Here is a 21,930-nt window from a genome sequence, read left to right as displayed (position 1 = left end):
CGAAACGTCGACTGTGCCTCTTCCTAGAGATGCTGCCTGGCCTGCTGTGTTCACCAGCAACTTTGATATGTGTTGATTTATTGTCAACCCCATTCTCCTGCCTTCTCCCTCTACCTTTTGGTACACTTACTAATCACAAACTTATCAAGCTGCACTTTAAATATACCCGATGTCTTTGTCTCCACAGCTTACCTGTGGCAATGAATGCCACAGATTCACCATCCTCTGTCTAAAGAAATTCCTCCTCATCTCTGTTCTAAAGGGATGCCCTTCAATTCTGCGATTGTGCTCTCTGTTCCTAGACCCTCCCTTTCCATATCCACTCTATCCAGGCCTTTCAATATTTAAAAGGTTTTAATGAGATCTCCTCTCATCCTTCTAAACTCCAGGGGGTTCCGACCCAGAGCCATTCAGTGTTCCTCATACGTTAACCCGTTCTTCCCAGGGATCCCGTAAACCTCCCCTGGACCATCTCTAATACCAGCACATCCTTCCTTAGATACGGGGCCCAAAACTACTCACAATACTACACACTGAAGCCTTGGCTTTTCTTTTATACTCTAGTCCTTTCACAATGAATCCTGCACCAGGACCCCCAAATCCTTTTGCCCTCTGATTTCTGAACCCTCTCCCCATTTAGAAAACAGTCTATGCCTTTATTCCTTCTACAAAAGTGCAAAGCCATCATTTCTCTATGCTGTATTCCATCTGCCACTTCTTTGGCTATTCTCCCAACCTATCCAAGTCCTTCTGCCTATTCTCTGCTTCCTCAACACTAAATGCCACTCCATCTAATTTTGTATCATCTGCAAACTCAGCTACAAGGCCATCAATTAATATATATCATGAAAAGTAGTGACCCCAATACCAACCCCTGGAGAACAGCATTTGTCACTGGCAGCCAATCAGAAAAGGCCGCCTTTATTCCCACCTTTTGCCTCTGACCATAAGACATTGGAGCAGAATTAGGCTATTCAGCCCACCTCGTACCAACTGAGCCTTCCTGCCTGTCTTTTCGATACAACGTATAAACTTTGATGTTAAGCTCCCAACATCGTGCCTTCTTTCAGCCACGACTCAGTGATGCCCACAGCATCATACCGACCAAACGTTAATTGCGCTGCAAGTTCGTCCACTTTATTCTGTATTCTACATGCATTTAAATACAACACCTTCAGCTCTGCATTCTTTGCCCTTCTGAATTTTGCCTCTGTAGGACAATTTAACTCTTTGCTCTGTTTGCATTTGAACCCAATCGTTGGCTTGTCCATCCTTCCATTCGTATTACAACCATCATCTACTTGTAAACCTGCTGGCTCATCCTCAGCTCTATCATACTGGTTTCCATCCCTCTGCTATATTAGTTCCACTGAGTCTGCTAGTTCTATACATGCTATTAAACTATATGTGTTCAGATACAATGGTTGGATTCCTGCATTCACCACCCCTCTTCTCAAGTTTGTCTTCATGTTGCCTGGTTAAATTCTTATCGTCTTCTAAAGTTTCAATCTTATTTTTTATTATGGAGCTTAACATACATACATGAAACCCTTTTTTTTTAGGTAATTTCTACCTTAACAGTAAGTTTTCAGTTCATTATTAAAATATAACTTTTCTGAATTAACATGGATGACCAAATAGGATATTATTTTTCATTAGGCACGCTTATTGCTACCGCCTAAGAATGCAGCTTTTAAACATGCAAGTGTAAGGCAGCCATAGCGCTCTTACTTGAACTGTAAGTTTGCTCCCTGTTGCTAGAGAGGAACAGTAAAGAGCAATCTCTCCCCAGGGTTCAACAATTAGCTTCAAACATGAACAAAATTGTGACCTAAAAGGAAGACGTATTTTGCCGTATCCTTTCATTCAAGTCTGCTTTTAAAATTACAATTGTGCTGCAAATGAACACTGTGGAGTTGGTGGTGATCAATTAGAAGGCAGGATGTCCTTCCTCACTTCCACTTTATTATCAGACTTGCACAGCGATCGCAGCTCTGAGTATGTGCTAGCAATCCCAGTGGCGGGTGTGGATCCCACGACTAACTGCCAGCACATGAGAGAAAAAGAACTATTCCATTGTCTCCGCTGTGTAGGACAAAAGACAGATGAAGTAATTTGACTTGACTTTCTAACTTTTCGTTCATTAGCAACAAAAAAAAAGAAAATGAGCGTCTTTTTCCAGCTACAATTTCTGCTCGGTGAGTCGGTTTTGCGGTTGCTATTGTCTAGTGAACAGAGAAATAATTCTGTACAGAGATAATTATTTCATTCTTTATAAAGCTCTGTATTAAGTTATGAACTGTTACAGGAAGTGAACATTGAAAATAGGAGGAATCGTAAAACTATATTTTCTTCTTTTTAGCTAAACTTTTGTAGAAGTGATATTTGCTACACTTAATACAGAGCCCTGATGGGTGCTTCGTCCTTAGTTTTGAAATTCACTTTGAGGGTACGATAGATACTGAATTACGAAGTGTGAAAAGGTTCTTATAAATATCCTTTACACTTATAAACATTTCTGATTACTCAAACTTTAATGCGTTTAGTTTAAAGAAGTTTAATGTCAACACTTCAGTTATGAGTGGGAAGAAAAATCAACCTTTATCTGCTGAGTCGTTCAGTACAAATTATTTTGTCAGCTGGACGAGGTTGCACTGAACAGATACACACAATTACAGATGGATTTTTCTTGATTGCACGTCAAAGTATTTCATGCAATTAATTGAATGCAAATTTATTCGAGGTAAAGGTTAAACATGGCCATAATTGAAACTTTGAGTGTAACCACCAGAACAATTTTGGAAGAAATAAATATATATTCCAAGTAACAGCATCTATTAGCAGTAATCCTTACAAAATAATGCTGGAATGAAATTGACGGTAGCATCAGCCACGTACATAGACATTATCTAAAGTCACTTTAGTTCTGTGCACTGCATATTACTGTGCATTAAGCTGAGAAAGATCAATTGTCAGCATTAATTATATATAAGGATATGAAGGAGCATATTCAGGCCACCATGCATACTTTTCACTTATAAAACCATGTTTGATCTTTTATCTCAACACCACTTTCCAGCATTTAACCAATATCCTGATTCCCTTAATATTTAAAAATCTGTCAGTTTGTGTCTTAAAATATAATTTAACAACTAGTCTTGCACAATCATCTTAAATGCAGAATTCACTACACCCTCACTGAAGAAATGTCTCATCTCTGTCTTGAAATGTCAACACACGTTAACTTCAGATTGCGGCTCCTGGTTCCAGACTCCCAAGCCAGAGAAGCACAAACTCCTCATCTACTTTGTCAAATCCCGCAAGAATTTTGCAGAGATCACCTCATTCTTCTTATTTGTGATAATGTGATCCTATTTTTTTTAATTTCTTATACTGAACATCAGACTCACTATTCCAGGCAGCAATCTGCTGAACCTTGGCTGCACTCTCACTATTACAAATATATCTTTTGTTCGAAGGGAAATCAGCTTGCACACAATATTTCAGACGTGGTTTCACCAGACCATTGTAGAATTGAATAAAGGTGTCTCTGCTTAACACTCAAATCCTCTTGAGTAAAGGCCAACATACTGTTTACCTTTCTAATTGCTTATTATGTCTTTGAGTGATTCATATACAAGGAGACACAGGTCCCTCTGGACCTGAATCCTTTCATCATTTAAAAAAAATTATACCTTTCTACTGTTACCAGAAAAGGAAAATTACCTTACATTTTCTCACTTTATTTTCTATTTGCTATGTCCTCAGCTGTAAACTAAACCTATCTATGTATCTATGAAGTCTCTCCATTCCTCTCATGAAGCGTACTGCCTGCTGGTGTTGTATCATCAGCAAACTTGGAGGTGTTATCCATCCGAATCATTAAACTAAATCGTAGAACAGTTGGGGTACCAGCATTGATTCCTGTATTCCCAGTATTTATAGACTCATAACACAAAATGATATTATTCCTCTGTTGTTTATCTATTAACGAGTTTTCAATCCATGCCAGTATATTATGAGATGATGATGGGACGATGGGATGATGGAACTTTTGAGAGACTTTGAGACTGTGCTGTAGTCTGTTCTTATCAAATTACGGTATTGCTTTGCACTGTTGTAACTATATGTTATAATTATGTGGTTTTTGTTAGTTTTTAAGTCAGTTTGCCATGTGTTTTCGTGATATCATTCTAGAAAAACATTTTTATCATTTCTTAATGCATGCATTACTAAATGACAATAAAAGGGAACTGCGTGTCCTCATAATCATAATATATATTACCCTCAATTAGTATACATTATCTTTAATTATCACTTGCGTGATTTTTATTGAAAATCAAAAATTCTTTTATCATATGCTTTTATACCTTCCCTCTGCTAGTTATAACCTTAAACACATCTAATCAAACATGGTTTTCCTTTCATAAATCAATGCTAATTCTGCTCAATCCCCTCATTTTTCAATTGCCCTGTTCTAAATCTGTAATAGATTCCAACTCTTTCCCAATAATGAATGTTAAGCTTCCTGGCTTATCGTTCCCGATTTTGTTTTTGTTTTCTTTCTTTCTCTTAAGTACTTGGACTATATTTGCTACAAAGGAAAATCCCAGTCACTACAGAATTTCAGGCATTGCATCACAACATAGTCAGGCATTTTCCAAGTTTGATTTCAGTCCCATTCATTTCCCAAGTACTATTTTCTTAACATAGTATTACTGCCCATTTCCTTTCAGCTTTTCACTAACTTTACACTAATGGTTTTTGATTATTGCCAAAATCTTTCTGTCATCTTTTATCCCTCCAAATAATTCCTGCTGTTTCATTCTAAAAGACTCACAATAACTTGAACACTTCATTTTAAACATATCTACAGCAGTTTTTACAATATATTTTTATGTTTCTTGCTAAAGCTTTCTACTTTCAGAAGTTATTTCAGAAGAACTGATCTCTCGTGGGTTAAAGCTTAAATTTACAATTTTATTAACCATTCTGTAAACGTGCATGGAAGTGAAACTTGCTATATTACAGGGGCAAAACTGAAGTGTATATCAATGTTCTCCTCTTACAGTGTTGGCTCTATTTGCTGCCTGCCAGCTCCAGAAAGGTGAGTACTGCATATCATATCATAGGTTATAAGCAGCTTTTAAAATTGCTCTCATTTCTTTCCTGACGCTTTGACAAATACTTGCAACTTCAGTGGTTAGTGAGACCAAATTTAAGTTGATTCATGAATTTGACATCTGTGTTACAGTTGAGTCACGTGACTTGGGAAAGTTTGAGGATCTTAGTTCTCATTGAACCTCATTGAAGCCTTGACGTGGACTAAGGAATAAGAGCACAAAAGATGCAGTACTACATTTTAGGTATCGTTAAAGACAAAGTCTAATCTTCCAATAAGAAGTGTTGCTTATTGATAGGTTGTACATCAAAAAGATATTTACTTTAATGGGAGGATCTAGAATGACGGGTCGCTGTTTAACACACAAGGGGATGCCCAGCTAAGAGAGTGATGAGACAAAGTACCTCTTCGTGAGCAAAATGCAAAAAATGGTGGAGGAACTCAGCAGGTCAGGCAGCGTCTTTAGAGAGGAATAATTAATTTAAGGCATCCGTTAGTCTTGTGAGACCGTGGATCTGCGCCTGTAAAGTCTTCACTCTCCAGGGTGCAGGCCTGGGCAAGGTTGTATGGAAGACCAGCAGTTGCCCATGCTGCAAGTCTCTCCTCTCCACGACACCAATGTTGTCCAAGGGAAGGGCATTAGGACCCATACAGCTTGGCACCAGTGTCGTCGCAGAGCAATGTGTGATTAAGGGCCTTGCTCAAGGACACAACACGTTCCCTCAGCTGGGGCTCGAACTCACGACCTTCAGATCGCCAGTCGAATGCCTTAACCACGGCCATGTGCCCACAGAGAGGAATAAACAGTGGCCATTTCAGACTGAGACCCATCAGCAGGGCCTCTTCCAGAGTCTTTCTTTATTGACTTTATCTCTTACATCCGTCACACACATGAGGATTAAAAATCTTTACATTACATCTCCGTCTAAATGTGCAATGTGCAATCATAGCAATTTATAATAATTTATAATAAATAGAACAGTCAATGTAACATAGAAATACACTCAAATCAGCATGTTAATCCGTCTGATGGCCTGGTGGAAGAAGCTGTCCCGGAGCCTGTTGGGCCTGGCTTTTATGCTGCGGTACCATTTGTCAGACGGTAGCAGCTGGAATAGACCGTGGTTGGGGTGGCTCGGGTCCCCAGTGATCCTTCGGGCCCTTTGTTCACACCTGTCTTTGTAAACCCTTTCCTCAGAGGATGATAGAAACGGAGCTTTGAATATTTTTACAGTGGCGGCAGAGAAACAGGAGAGTGACAGGGAAAGGCAGGAACGTGGAGGACCAGAGGGCTCAAAATGTCCCAGTGGCCTATTGCTGCTCATAACTAGCCTGTAATCATATGTAGTTTCATTTTCTGAGTAAGTTATGCATGACTGTGCTAGAACTGTAGTTTAGGTTCAGTTTAGATATGCTGGATAAAGAGGGAGCCAACGTAGTGAAATCACCATTGACGTCATCAAAGCGATTAGACTTGTTGTTGACCTAGATAAGAGAAAAATATTGTATATCTTCTCATTACCAGTACCCTTTCACCAGCCACAAGGGCTGTAATACGTGACATGTACATGCATCAGAGAAACATAAGGATCTTATTAATGCCTAGCTCAAAATTACGTCTGAGCAATGTATACCATTTTATTCCTTGGAGAAATAGTCAATTGCTGCATTGAGAATGTATGTAGAAGACAAGAGAAATTTGGGAACTGATAAGGCATCGTAATGAAACTGACAATATGTACAACAGTTAAAAATAACTTACACGGGAAGGAAAATACACGAAAGGAAAATTTACATTCATCATATCTTCCTGTTTGTTTTTCTGGTAGAAGGCAGGAACATGTGCTGGAAAATTCCACAATCATTTTGATGCTTTGAAAGTAATTGAGTAAAGTGCTGAGTTTCCCTATTTCAGGAGTTGTCTGTAGGCTGGGAATGCTACAAAGCTGAAGGAAAATAAACTGTCTAAGTGAAAATGTGAATGAAGTATTAAACAGATGTTTATTTACATTTAGTGGCCATGTTATTAGGTACAGGAATGGAACCCAGCGTGACCTTCTACTGCCGTAGCCCAACCGCTTCAAAGCTCGACGTGCTGTGCGTTCAGTGATGTTCTTCTGCACACCACTATTATAACACATGGTTATTTGAGTTACTGTCAGCTTGAACCGCTCTGGCCATTCTCCTCTGACTTCTCCTATTTTCGTCCACAGAGGTGCTCTCACTAGGTGTTCTTAGTTTTTTTTGCATCATTCTCTGTGTAAATGTTGTGCGAAATAAAAAAAAAATCCCAGGAGATCAGCAGTTTTTGAGATACTCGGAAAAAAAAACCAACGATCAATCCACGGTCAAAGTCACTGAGATCACATTTCTTCCCCATTCCGATGTCCGGTCTGAAAAACAATTGAACCTTTTGACCCTGTGTGCTGCTTTTGTACATTGAGTTGCTGCCACATAATGGGCTGGTTAGATATCTGCATTAACGAGCAGGTGGACAGGCGTACCTAATAAAGTGGCTTCGGCATGCGTGTATTGACAATATAACAGTTTGGGATTAAATATGAATGTTATAAATGCTTTGGTAGAAAAGTGTCACATTGTGGGAACTAATATTGAATAATGGGTTCACAGCAGAACTATCTCAATAAAAAGCAAATGTCAGGCAAGCCTGCATCATTCCCCAACCCTTCTCAATCTCCCTCGCTGCATTATTGCCTTAAACAAACCTCCTTCGGGAGAAGAGCTAATTATCCAAACTATTGGGAAGGTTTTTAGCCAATGGTGATGATATGCCATTGTGAAGGATGTAAGAAATAAAGTCAATTCAATTCAGTTCCACTGCTCAGATTGTCCAGACCTTGTTTGGGATGCAGTGTTCGGACAATATTTGCATTTCGGCACCCTCAGAAGCCAAGCTTCAAGCTCCTGTGGGCATTTTTGCAATAGTTCTTAAACTCAGCATCTGTAAGATGAGGGTCCACTGTCAACCTGTCCCCAGTGCACTTTACTGTCCTGGGACAACTGAGGTTCATGGTGAGACCGTGCAAGATGCAGACCACCTCCCAGAGCTCAGGATTCACCTCTTGGCTACGGCAGACCCACCACTACCTTTAATGTGCCAGGATAGTTTTTTTGGCTGATTATGGAGGACTTGATAATGAAGACTTTGAGCCTGATATAAAACAGAATCTGCTAGATAGCTATGATTGCAACCTTTACCATTTGCTTCTGAGAGCTGGATTACTTACAGCACTGGAAAGTTTTCACTAATGCCCTCTAAATTCTCCTGGAGGTATAGGGAACCAGAAACAATGTCTTCTTCCTGGGCAATCAGTCCAGAATTGAAAAAATAGCTGCTTATTTGTGACACTATTCCAATTAATTGGGGCAGGAAACTGTTGCTGAAGAGGTTTGAACTAGTGTCAGTCGCGTGCACTTGTGTGGCCATTAGATGCTATGCAGCTCTTAGAGCGAACAGTTTCTAAATAGTGTCAGTCGTGTGTTTTTGTGTTCATAAAGCAGTGATTTTTGTCACTGGTAGTTCACAAGAAATAAGCAATAAGGCAATTTGGAGCTGTTTTGCTCACTGAAGCTTCAAGCATTCAGGCTTGGAGATGCCAGAAACGGCCATGAGTGAAAATTAGACGATTTCACTACTTCAACAAGTTAGGAATGAGAAAGGTATCGACAATTATCATGAATGTTACAATGAAAATGAAGATTTGGAGGATGCAATCATTGACAGCATTTTATGAAGGCAGCCCATTGTCTGCACTAAGTGTCTCTGCTGATTTTGTTCATTGTGTACACTGGATGAATTCCTTCATCAGTAAATATTAGAAGCTAATACACAGTTTTATTGTACTGTAGTACTAATGGTAGTGTTCTAATTTGTTCTGTATTTCAGTTAAATGCATAATTTGTTACTCAGTTTGGGTCCTTATACCTTTTTACCTTCCACTCATTGAGATGGCTGCTTAACTGGGCCAAAATATACTGCTCCCGATTAACTGGAATCCACTGTAATAACATGTTAAAATGTCATATCTTATCTACAGCTGAACATTCCAAATCTGAGCTTGACTTATTTTAGCACAATGCAGCTTGAAGTTATTTAGATAACTTCTCTAGGCAAGTTTGATGCGAACTTTTTTCATCAAGAACCTCACCTAACATGAAGAGTAGGACATTGTTAGCAGCTTCCTGGCAGTTGAAAATAACTCTGCTAAGATAAATCCCAGTTTCCTGGACACTGGTTCATTTCTACGTGTTGCACTCTGTCCTTAGGTGGTGAAATAGTGAAAAAGATTTGGTTTGCATTGCTTAATGTAGAGAAGGCCTCCTCTCGCTCTGATTGTTATTCAGGAAGGATACAAGCTGATAAAAATTATTGTCGTTGACTGTCAGTTCTGGGTAGTTGATATTTTAGTTCCTTTTGGTCACAGTCCCATTTAAACATTGAGACCATCCTGTTCAGTGGAAAGAAAGATTTCAATTTCCTCTGTTTTGAGCATCTCTGATTGTAGGTATCATTCAGACAAACACATATCTTTGGGAATTGTAGATGAGCAATCATTGAATGTTTAAACAAAGGAAACTGATAACAGGAATGATCTATAGGACACCAATTGTCCTGCACTTTTGAACAGGATATGCCTGAGCAAGTTTCCACATTATTGGATAAAGAGAGGCCGTGTAACTGTACTGGAATAGCATAGGCAGAGGAGAGGCTTGTTCTGGAGTGCTAAAACTGGAATTTTGTCCAGTCCTGTGGTCTTTGCAACATACAGTGCTCACCACCATTTCTGGTCATCACATTGAGTGAATCAAATGAATTGAAAGTTAGCTGCTGCTCAGGAGGAAGCCAAGCCAAATCAGATCTTCATTTCTTCTTGCCAATAGTTCAGCCTTGTGTTTAGCACTCACCTTGCTGAGTTTCTTCCATAAAACTCTTTCAAAGTTTAAGGTAAATTTATCACCAAAGTGCATAGATATGTTGCCATATACTACCCTGAGATTCATTTTCCATAAGACCATAAGACATAGGAGCAGAATTAGGCCATCTGGCCCATTGAGTCTGCTCTGCCATTCAATCCTGGCTGATCATTTTTCCTTCTCCTCCTCAACCCCATTTCCCTGCCTTCTCTGCGTAACCTTTGATACCATGTCCAATCAAGAACCTATCAATCTCTGCCTTAAATACACCCAATGACCTGGCCTCCACAGCTGCATGTGGCAACAAAAACCACAAATTCACCACTCTTTGGCTAAAGAAATTTCTCTGCATCTCTGTTTTCAAAGGGTGTCCCTCTATCCTGAGGCTGTGTCCTCTTGTCCTAGATTCCCCCACCATGGGAAACATCCTTTTCACATCTACTCTGTCTAGGCCTTTCAACATTCAAAAGGTTTCAGTGAGATCCCCCCTCATCCTTCTGAAATCCAGCGAGTACAGACCCAGAGCCATCAAACGTTCCACGTATGATAACCCTTTCATTCCAGGAATCATCCTTTTGAGCCTCCTCAGGACCCTCTCCAATGCCAGCACATCTTTTCTAAGATGAGGGGTCCAAAGCTGTTCACAATACTCAAGATGAGTCCTCACCAGTGCCTTATAAAGCCTCAGTATCACATCCTTGCTCTTGTATTCTAAATTCATGAGGGCATTCACACTAGAACAAAGAGATACAATAGAATCAATGAAAAACTACCCACAAACAAAGACAGACAAACAACCAATGTGTAAAAGAAAACAAACTTTGCAAGTACAAGGAAGGACAAATAAATTACTTGCCCAGCACCATTTATGACTAGATGTAATAGTTCAGTGTAGCTTTGATCCGACTCTTGGTTTTAAGACTGCTCAGCTCTGTCTATTGAATGTTGTCTTGCAGCTTCGCGAGGCTGCTGCTTCAGAATGCTTAGAGTTATACCTGCCCTTCTACTCTTCTTATTCAACCACAGTTGTGTCCCTGATTCGATTGTCAAGTTAGAGCGAAGCAATCAGGTTACAGATTGTAGTGCTGTTGCAGATCGTCTACTGTTTCTCAAGGACGCCCAGTTTGGAACTGCCAGATTGGTTCTGAGTCTATCCTGTTTAATGTGATTATCATGCCACAAACACCAAGGAGGGTGACCTTGGTGGGAGGATAGGACTTCGCCTCCACAAGGACTCTATGGTGGCCATTTCTTCCTGTGCTATCCTGGACAGGTGTAATGGCAGCAGAATACTTATCAACATGAGAGTAAATCTACTTGAACGTAAGGCAGCTATGTTCTTCATGAATGGGCTCACCCAGTTAATGATGATGTCACCAAGCCACTATTGGAGATGGACATTGAATTCACCCACATATAGCACAGAATTTTTGTTACTGTCAATATTGCTTCCTCTGTTTCCACGTATATCTATTTCAAACATTAAATGCTGCATGAGCAAATCACCTGAAATCAAAACTTAGAGAAAGTAGTCTGTGTCAGACGTGAAATTTTAAATTTGAAATGAGTTGAGGTTGAAGTAACACAAAGCTAGATGAACTATGTAGTAAATCTCCTTTGATTGCCTTTTTCCAGTTCTGTTCCCTCCCCTGCAGCCACCGGGGCTACTCTGTGGCTGCTGTCAGTTGTGGCTGAAATATATTGACTAAAATAAGTTATTGTGAGATGTAAAAGAGACCGGAGAGATAACTTCTTCACAGAGAGAGCAGTGAGTACCTGATATGAGCTGTCAGAGGAAGTGGTCACGCTGGGCACAGTTGTAAAATGTAAGAGACATTTGGATAGGTACATGGAGGGTTAGGGCTTGAAGGGTTATTGGCAACTGGAAGGATACTATAAACAGGAGGAAATCTGCAAATGCTGGAAATCCAAAGCGATATGTGTAAAATACTGGAGGAACTCAGCCAATCAGGCATCATCTGTGTAAATGAATGAGCAGTTCACATTTTGGACAGAGACCCTTCTTCAGGATACTATGGTTGGCATGGACCATTTTAGGCAAAAGGCCTTTTTTCTGTGCTGTATGGCTCTATGACTTTACGAACAATTTGTGGGATCACCCCATTCCTATTTTATGTCCCATCTTTCAAATTCAATAGTATCTCAACATAGAGTATTTAAACCTATGGTAGCTGTCAGAGTAAGTCTCACATCCTTGTAGCCTGTACCATCCCACATGTCCATCAAATCCCCAGGATTCTCCTGCCCCTCAGGAATATAGATTATTAGCACATCGCTCTGAGATGTGGGGGAAATCAGAGTATCTAGGGTGAACACACATAGTCACAAGGGAAATGTGCAAGCTCCAACAGACCGGTATTTGTGGTTGAAATTTGATCCCTGCACCTAGGCAAAGATCGTTGAACTTCAGGAAGATGTTCCACCTTTCTTTCGAACTTCAATCACTGTTATTTCTTTGATTCCATCTGCAACAGAACAATTTAGACATCCGGGTGAGACCTCAGACTGGAAAGGTCTGTGAAGTTACAAGCAATTTTCATACTCCTAATACCGATCAGGATCGCCTTCGAAATGTGTCATCCACACGTTAAAAATAACTCTCAAAGAAAATGAATCATATGTCTAGGCATACAAAACACCAGAACTCATATGGTTAACAATGAAGGGCCCCAGAGGAAATTCAAATTGCTGTATCTGATGAGATCAAACATAGAATTTTATTGGAAGTAGTGATCACAATGAACCAGATGGAAGTTATCTGAACAATAAAAAAGGAAACAGAGCTATTATGTGACAAGGATCCTTGATCTATGACAGAAGATTTATTTTCATATACAGGATGTGAGCTACGCTGGAAACACCAGCATTTATCGCCCATCCCTCATTGCACTTGAGAAGGCAGTGGTGAGGCATCTTCTACTACTGCAGTCTATCTAATAAAGCTACTCCCACGGTGAAGGATGCGTTCTGAAATGTGGAAGGAGTGTTAGGGGAAACTATAGAAATAACTAGAAGAATACTTGAGGACAATTACACACTTGTGGATTACGTTCTTCCTCTTGTGCTCCATAAAAACTGAGAGGCAGGGATCACAAAAGTTGCATTGAGTTTGTAACAAATGTAAATACTAAATTCAGAGAAAGATCATTTCACTTTTAGTTGTGGTAGAGAAAATAGGACACTGGCTGCATCACCAGCTGGTATGCAGGGGAGGGGGGCACTGCATGGGGGTGGAATAAACTGCAGAGAGCTGTAAGCTTAGTCACCTCCCTCATGAGCACCAGCCTCAGTAGCATCCAGGAGATTTTCAAGGAACAATACCTTAAAAAGGCAGTGTCTATCATTAAGGACCCCCATCACTCAGGTCATGCCTTGTGCTCATTGCTGCCGTCAGGAAGGAGGTACAGAAGCCTGAAGGCACACACTCAATGATTCAGGAACAGCTTTTTTCCATCTGCCATCTGATTTCTGAATGGACTTTGAACCCATGAACACTGCTCGCTACTTTTTATATCTACGTTTACACTACTTATTTAATTTAACCATTTAATAAATACATAATTACTGTAATTACATTTTTAATATTATTATGTATTGCTGCTGCAAAGTCAATAAATTTCACAACATATGCCGGTGATATTAAACCTGATTCTGATTTTGATAATATTTTACTGGAGCCAATGTTAACTCAAGATTACTATTTCCGTTTGCTGCATTAATTTTGGTTTCTTGCAATTTATTTAAGAAATTTCATTTACTACCTGGCCTGTTTTCATTGGTTGATGCAGAGCTACTGCTTGTCTGTAACTTTAACTGTAACTTCCTCCCGTTCTCTCCTCAGCCATTGTCTCAGCCCGAACAAACTCTGTATCCTGTTTGGCTCTGGTCAGTTTTCACCCTCCTTTTCCCTCCATCAAAACAGTGTCAGATTTCATTTCTGTAGTTTCATGTTCACCCGCACGTTTCTCAATTCCCATCTATTCCCGGCTCTTTTGGCTGACATGTAAGTTAATTTTTCCAAAATTCTGTTCTTCCTCTCCTAACCTATATCTAGTCACACATTCCCATTTTTTAAAATGTTTTATATCAGATCCCCATGTAACTTTAGAATTATGATTTTGATTCTTGTAGTAAACAACCCCATTCCCATACCTCTGCCCTCCATCTCTCTGTAACCTCTTCCAGACCTATCACATTCTTCTTTGAAATCTCTCTTTCCTTAACATGGTCTCCATCCTTTCTTTCATTCCTTCAATCCGATGAAAACATGCCCCGTCCTCCTAGATTGCAGCTGTTGGAATTCTCTCCTTTGACTTTCTCATCTCCTTAATCTGCCTCCATCCATGCCTGTGCCGAACTTTTTGCTGAACTCTCCTAATCTTTCCTTATTTTGTTTCATCTCTACTTCTGTAATTGTGGTGCGTGGCCAAGTGGTTAAGGTGTTGGTCTAGTGATCTGTAGGTTGTTAGTTCGAGCCTCAGCTGAGGCAGCGTGTTGTGTCCTTGAGCAAGGCACTTAACCACACATTGCTCTGCAACAACACTGGTGCCAAGCTGTATGGGTCCTAGTGCCCTTCCCTTGAACAACATTGATGGTGTGGAGAGGAGAGACTTGCAACATGGGCAACTGCCGGTCTTCCATACAACCTTGCCCAGGCCTCAGTCAACATCGAAAATCGATGGAGAGCCAAAGAAGAACTTCTCCAATCAAACCCTCTGGAATCATCTTAGGATACTGACCTACATTATAGGTGATCTTCATATAAATACTGTAACACTGTTATCAGAATGTAATCAATATATGTCTTGCTCATTGAATTGAACTGACTTTATTTCTTACATCCTTCACATATATGAGGAGTAAAAATCTTCACGTTACTTCTCCATCGAAATGTGTCCTGTGCAATCATAGTAATTCAAAATAATTTATAATAAATAGAACAATCAATGTAATATAGAGTACACTCAAGTCAGCGTGAGTTCATCAGTCTGACAGTTTGGTTGGAGAAGCTGTCCCGGAGTCTGTTGGTCCTGGTTTTATGCTGAGGTACCGCTTCCCAGATAGCAGCAGCTGGAATAAATTGTGGTTGCGATGGCTTGGGTCCCCAGTGATCCTACGGGCCCTTTTTACACACCTGTCCTTGTAAATGTCCTGAATCATGGGAAGTTCTTAACTACAGATGCACTGGGTTGTCCAAACCACTCTCTGCAGAGTCCTACGATTAAGGGAGATGCAGTTCCCATACTAGGCAGTGATGCAACAATATGTAGAACTCCTTTGTGTAAAGGCATAAAACTGACTTCTAATCATTTTATTTTGTGGCTCTACAACTGGAAATTACGTTTAAGTTCAACACATGTTACTTCCGATTTGAAAATACAAAATATACTCTGTTTATCAGGATTCTGATGGTGGTTTCATCATCATCATCAGGTGCCGTGCCCAGTTTAAGCTTTGACTGCCATGGCCCACACACTCCTGTTTCGGGTAAAGTGGATCAATTCATTGGTATTCATTTCCAGTTCTCTGGCTGCTGTCTCCATCATCATTTGTCTTTGTCTTCCTCTTGCTTTCTTCCCTTCAATCTTTCCCATAATTACCGTGCATTCTAACTACTCTTTCCTAATCACATGTCCAATGAAGTTACGTTGCCTTTTCATGATCTCATACATTATTTCTCTTTTTGTGTTTGCTCTGTTCATGACATTCTTGTTAGATATTCGTTTCGTCCATGATATTCTTTGCATCCTCCTCAAAAACCACATCTCTGCTGCTTCAATTCGTTTCCTCATGTTACTAGATATTGTCCAACATTCTGAGCCATATAACATAACTGGATAAACGTAACATTTCCGTACTCTGAGGCAGGTTAGCTTAGTGTTGGTCAGTATACTCTTCATTCTCGTAAAGGTGTCTTTTGCCATCCCTATTCTTCTTTTGATGTCCATGTCACACCTGCCATCTGATGTCATCCAGCTTCCTAAGTAGCAAAAGTTCTGCACTCGTTTTATGTCTTCCCCATTTATTCTCAGCCTGCAGATAGGATTCTCCTTCTTTTTGGATATCATCATACATTCTGTCTTTTTGCAATTGATAGATAGACCCATTTTTGCACTTTCTTCAACAACTATATCGATTAAGTTTTGTAGTTCTTCCTCCGTACTTGCAATTAACACAGTGTCATCTGCATATCTGAAATTATTGATGTTTTCACCACTAACTTTGATTCCCAAGATGTCTCTTATTTTTTGTAATATTTTTTCACTGTACACATTAAATAAATCAGGGGAGAAAACATACCCTTATCTAACGCCTCTCTTGATTTTTGTAAACTGACTCACTTCTCCATCTATTCTTATAGCGGCAGTTTGTTCCCAGTACAGATTTCTGATTAGGCGGAGGTCTTTTGAATCTAGATCTAGAGTTTTCTGTAATATTTCAAATAACTAATTGTGCTTCACTTTATCAAGTGCTTTTGTGTAGTCGGTAAAACAAACAAACTAATCTTTTTGCACTTGAATAGCTCGTTCTGATAGTATCCTTACATCAATATTGCATTTCTTGTACCTTTGTCTTTCACAAAACCATATTTATTGTTCTTTACCTATTTCAGCTTGTATCTTACTTTTGGCTTTCATCCCAAGTCATCAAAATTCTTAGAAGTACCTTGCTGATATGACTCATTAAACTTATGGTCCTATGTAATTCACATTCTATTGCTCCAGGTTTCTTAGGAAGGGTGATAAATACTGATTTTTTCCCATCTCTTCTGGTATTATTCCAATTATATCATTGATTAAATCAGTAAGTTTTTCAATTCCATAATCTTCAAGAGCGATAATTTGTTCTATTACTAATTCATCAGGACCTGCTGTCTTTCCTTTCTTCATCTTAATGCACAGCAAAAAAAAAACTACATCTAAAAAAAATACATGTCCTTCAATCAAAATAATTAAATCCGGTCTGATTATTGACAATCTCAGTCAATGTGGTTATCACAGTGAAACAAAGTGTAAAGTAAATTTATTATCAAAGTACATATACATCACCGTATACTACCCTGAGATTCATTTTCCTGTGCACGTTCACAATGGATACAAAGAAACAGAGTGGAATCAATGGAAAACTACACACAAAGACAGACTAATGCGCAAAAGAAGACAAACTGCAAATGCAAAAGTAGTAAAATCTAATAACAATACATAAATAATAAACAACTTTGAGAACATGAGTTGTAGAGGCCTTGAAAGTGAGTCCATAGGTTGTGGAAACAATTCAGTTTTGAGGTGAGTGGTTATCCATATTGGTTCAGGAGCCTGATGGTTGAAGGTCAATAACTGTTCCTGAGCCTACTGGGACCTAAGACTCCTCTACCTCCTTCCTGATGGCAGCAGATGGAAGAGTGCATAGTTTTCTTTGATGATGGATGCTGTTCTCTTGTGGCAATGCTCCTTGTAGACGTGGTCAGTGATAGGAGGGCTTTTCCTGTGATGGACTGGGATGGACAAGAGATTCAGAGTGTAACTACTTAACAATTTCAAAGATAAATCTGTTAAAGTAAAGTTCTTATATCTTTATCTTGTGTTTGATAAGAGCATGAAAATGTACCATTCGCAAAATGCAAGTGCTCTCCAGTTCCAAGTGGGTGAGTGATCTGATGGGAAATAAGAGGAACCAATGATAACAAGTAGAAGAAAGGATAAGGATGGGTGACTCAATGGTTGGAATCCACAAAGAGGAAAGTATTTTAGAAATAGTACTTGGAATGTCTGGTAGATCCTAACTTTCAGCGCCAAGGTGCAAAACCCTTGGACTTATTGAAGTTATTTGTTCACAGAATTCCAGCAATGTTAGCAAGGACAGTTTTAAAATTATGCCCCTCCAAAAGTGGTAAGCACAAGGCATCCTACAGAGGCTGTGAATTTGTAGAATTCATTGCTACAGATGGCTGTGAAGGCCAGGTAATTGGGTATATATAAAACAGAGGTCGATAGGTTCTTGATTAGTAATGGTGTTAAAGGAGTAGGCAGGAGAATAGAGTTGAGAGGGACAATGCAATGACGGGACAGAGTCAATGGGCTGAACGGCCCAATTCTGCTCCTGTGTCTTATGGCCCATTGTTGGAATTCCAAAGCAACACACAAACTGCTGGAGAAACTCAGCAAGTCCGGCAGCATTTGTGGGGCCTTCCATTCGTGGGAGTCTTCGCCGTCCAGGTGATATGCATCTAGAGCGGTATGACATGGAGAGGCAGCTTTTGCCCGTGCAGCAGAATACCCCTCTCCACACAGCTAATGAATCGAAAAGAACAGCAGAAACCAGAACAGTTTGGCACCAGCGGTGTCCCAGGTGTTGCCATTCAGCATTGAGCTCCTGTGGGGCTGCTTTAGGGACTCCAGCTCCACACTTCCCCTTGAGGTTTACTCCCCAATGAGCAAGTATAGCCGCAAGGCAGTGGAGGTTGGTGATCAGAGTTTCCCTTCCCCTAGATGAACTGCCAACCATGGCTATCGACCCCATTTGCCCAACGCAACTGGTTTTAAGGTGCCAGTAAGCTAAACTTGTCACTTCTCTTGTCAGTAGGGACAGTTCTGTGAAGGCCAGGAGCAGGACCTGGTTGTCAGAAGCTACTTGAGATGCATGCCATTGGGAGTATTTAATAGGTAGTGGGCAGCACCCAGTAGACATTTCAGGCCCCACTCCAAAATTGAGCCAATTGATGTGAGAAGTATTAGGAACAAGAGTGATAAACTCAGCATGAACCAGTACATGGAACGATGACCTAGCAGCCATTACAGAAACTTTGTTGTCACAAGGGGTAGGAAAGACTGCTGGATGCTCTGGAGTTAAAATTTTTTGAAAGGGACAGGGAGGGAAGTAAGAGATGGGAGAGTGGTGTTGCTATTCAGGGATAATATCACAGCTGCAGGAAGAAAGGACATTGGGAGGCAGGGTTTGAGGGTTGGCACAACAATGTGGGCCGAAGAGCCTGTACTGTGCTGTACTGTTCTATGTTCTATGTTCACACTGAGGAAAGATTGTTTACCTCTTGGTGAGTGGGTGTCAGATACAGGAAGGAAGTATCATTCTCCCTTGGGTGTAAACCATAGACCCCCTCTCCCAATAGTAACAGGGGCACCGAGAAGCAGATCAGAGGGCAGATTTTCGAAAGGTGCAAAAGTAAGTGTTATGTCATGTGACTTCAACTTCCTTGGAATCTCATTGGTACCAAAGGTTTAGATGGGGCAAATATTGTTAGGTGTATCGAGGAAGGATTCCTGACACAATACGTAGACTGGCCAACTAGTGGAAAAGCCATACTGGATCTGGTCCTTAGCAATGAACCTGTTCAGGTGACAGATCTCCCAGTGAGTGAACATTTTGGAGACAGTGACCATAGATCCCTGGGGTGAAGGACCATGGTTGGCAAGAGGTGTGGAACATCTAGGCAAGAGAAGGAAGGAAGCATACTTACAATTTAGGAAGCAAGGATCAGACAGGACTCTTGAGAGTTATATGAAGAAGGGAATTAGGAGAGTTAGAAAGTACATGAGAAGGCCTTGGTGAGTAGGATTAAGAAAAAAAAACCCAAGACACTCTACACGTATGTACATGACGAACAAAAGGATGACTGGAGTGAGGGTGGGATAGATCAGGGATAAAAGAGGAAACATGTCTAGAGTTGGAGGAGGTAGGGAATGTCCTTACTGAATACTTTGTTCAGTATTCATTGTGAGAGGGACCTTGGCGAAAATGAGGACAGTGTAGAATAGGCTACCATGCTGGAACATGTTGTTGGAAATGTGCTGGAACTTTTGAAAAACATTCAGACAGATAAGTCTCTGAGGTTATACCACAGTTTACTTCAGGAAGTGAGGGAAGAAATTGCTGCACCTTTGCTGATCTTTACATCCTCACTGGCTAAAGGAGTAGTGCCCGAAGATTGGAGGGTGCAAAAGTTACTCCTTTGTTCCAGAAAGGCAATAGGGATAACCCAGGGAATTATAGACCAGTGACTTTTACGTCAGTGGTGGGCAGCCTTTTTCTTAGCATTTGGAGAAGAATAGTGTGATTAGGATAGTCAGTATGGCTTCATGGGGGATAGGTTGTGTCTGATGAGACTGACTGAATTCTTTGATGAAGAGTCAAAACAAATTGATGATTGATGATGTCCTCTGGTATTGGCCATTGTCTCCCCCATACCCAGCCCCCCCCCCGCCCTGGGAAAAGGGCACTGAATCTGTGCCTCTTCTCACCTTATACACCTCTATCATGTCACCTCTCATCATCTTCACTGCAAAGAGAAAAGCTCAAGCTTGCTTAATCTTTCCTCATTTGATGTGCTCTCCAATCCAGGCAGCATTCTGGTAATTCTCCTCTGTGTCCTCCCTTAAAGTTTTCCACATTCTTCCTGAAGTGAGGCATCCAGAGCTGAATGCAATGTGGTCTAATCAGCATTTCATGGAGCTGCAACACGACCTAACAACTCCTGAATTTGGGCTGATAATCCAAATGGACAACTTAAAATCTCCTCTCAGCAGCTGAGGGAAGAACTGAACTTAATTACTGTATGAGGGATACAGGGTCACCAATATAGAAAACAGCACAGGATACTGAACAAGTGTGCACTTGACCTACTGCTGTTTTGAGTTGGAAGTTTTGGAAAAGCCCAAGTCTTGCAGCACATGAGATTTAGTCACTTCTTACTAATGATTATTAACAATAGACTGGGCTGGAGGCCAAAAAATTTTCTTATACCACAATTGTGCTATTTCGGGGTCAAAATGCTCAGAAGGTCCTTTCTTGGGTTGTGAATATTGCTGGCGAAGCCTGCACTTATTACTGAGAAAACTGGGACACCGCCATGCACCTTTTGTTAGACTCCATTGTTTGTGTTGGACTGAATAAGTTATTAAGATATAGAAAAAGTCTCCCCGTGACTTCATTTTGATTCCTATGAAATGTTGAATGCATTTTGGACCGCCAAAAGATTACTCAATGAACACTGACCCTGGCACCACTCGGCACTGGGTTACTTACATCTTGTGAGGGTGTAGCTTTTAAAAGGAAGATAAACATGTTCTTTTAAATTGTTACTTATATTTTCCTTTTGTTTAAGTTCCAGTGTCCAATCCTGTGATTTCTGCAAAAATTGACCATAAGGACAAAGAAATAGTGGTCACAACTATTTGCTGTTTGTCAACTGAAGGAACCTTACCAATAAATTACACATTATATAGAAACCAAGTTATGGTGAAAAACCTTCAGGCAGTGGTTCGGAGAAAGGCAGAGTTCGTTGTGCAACTGACTGACAGTGAGTTACAGGAAACCCTCAAATGCAAAGCTGAGAATGGATTTGAACCAAAGTACAGCAGAGGGCTGGTTATAGGTATGAAAATATCAATTTTATGATTATTTTTGTTATTTTTCATGTTATTCGTTTCTCGTGGGTGTTTATTATGAAAATTGTAAAAGGTAACAGAGTCAAAGTACAACTAGAAGTGCATACCAATTACACTAAAACTGATAATCCAGCACGTCAGGATCAGGACTCTGCTACCCCACAGGCAAATTTTCTAGACTATTGCATATTACTTACAAGTAAAGTCAAATGTCAAAGTCGAGTTTATTGTCATATGCTCAAGTACATGTATGCACAGGTGCAAAGAAAAACTTACTTGCCGAAGTATTACAGGCATATAGCATTGTATAAGCAGTATTCAGAAGAAAAATAGAAATTATGTATAAATTAAACTCAGTTTTTTTCAAGTCACAATTAAAATGAAAAAATTCAATTTTAGTACTAAAATAATCAAAGTCGCCATAATGTTGCTGAACTGTAGTAATTAGGT

General features: G+C 40.1%; 1 protein-coding gene across 2 annotated transcripts in view; it reads left to right on the top strand.

Annotated features, from left to right (window-relative positions):
• The first annotated feature begins 1,954 nt into the window (after positions 1–1,954).
• Positions 1,955–21,930, top strand: part of LOC134360302 (uncharacterized) — a 40,947-nt gene continuing 20,971 nt past the window's right edge. The window contains exons 1-4 of one of the 2 annotated variants that reach the window (XM_063074511.1): positions 1,955–2,198; positions 5,072–5,107; positions 5,255–5,366; positions 21,198–21,467. In XM_063074511.1, coding sequence (XP_062930581.1) covers positions 5,348–5,366; positions 21,198–21,467 — 289 coding nt within the window. In that variant the 5' untranslated portion in view covers positions 1,955–2,198; positions 5,072–5,107; positions 5,255–5,347. The remainder of the gene's footprint in view (positions 2,199–5,071; positions 5,108–5,254; positions 5,367–21,197; positions 21,468–21,930) is intronic. The other variant, XM_063074510.1, reaches the window with a different exon arrangement.

This window comes from Mobula hypostoma, chromosome 22, assembly GCF_963921235.1.
Source record: "Mobula hypostoma chromosome 22, sMobHyp1.1, whole genome shotgun sequence".
NCBI lineage: Eukaryota > Metazoa > Chordata > Chondrichthyes > Myliobatiformes > Myliobatidae > Mobula > Mobula hypostoma.
This window is presented reverse-complemented; position numbering and strand designations above follow the sequence as displayed.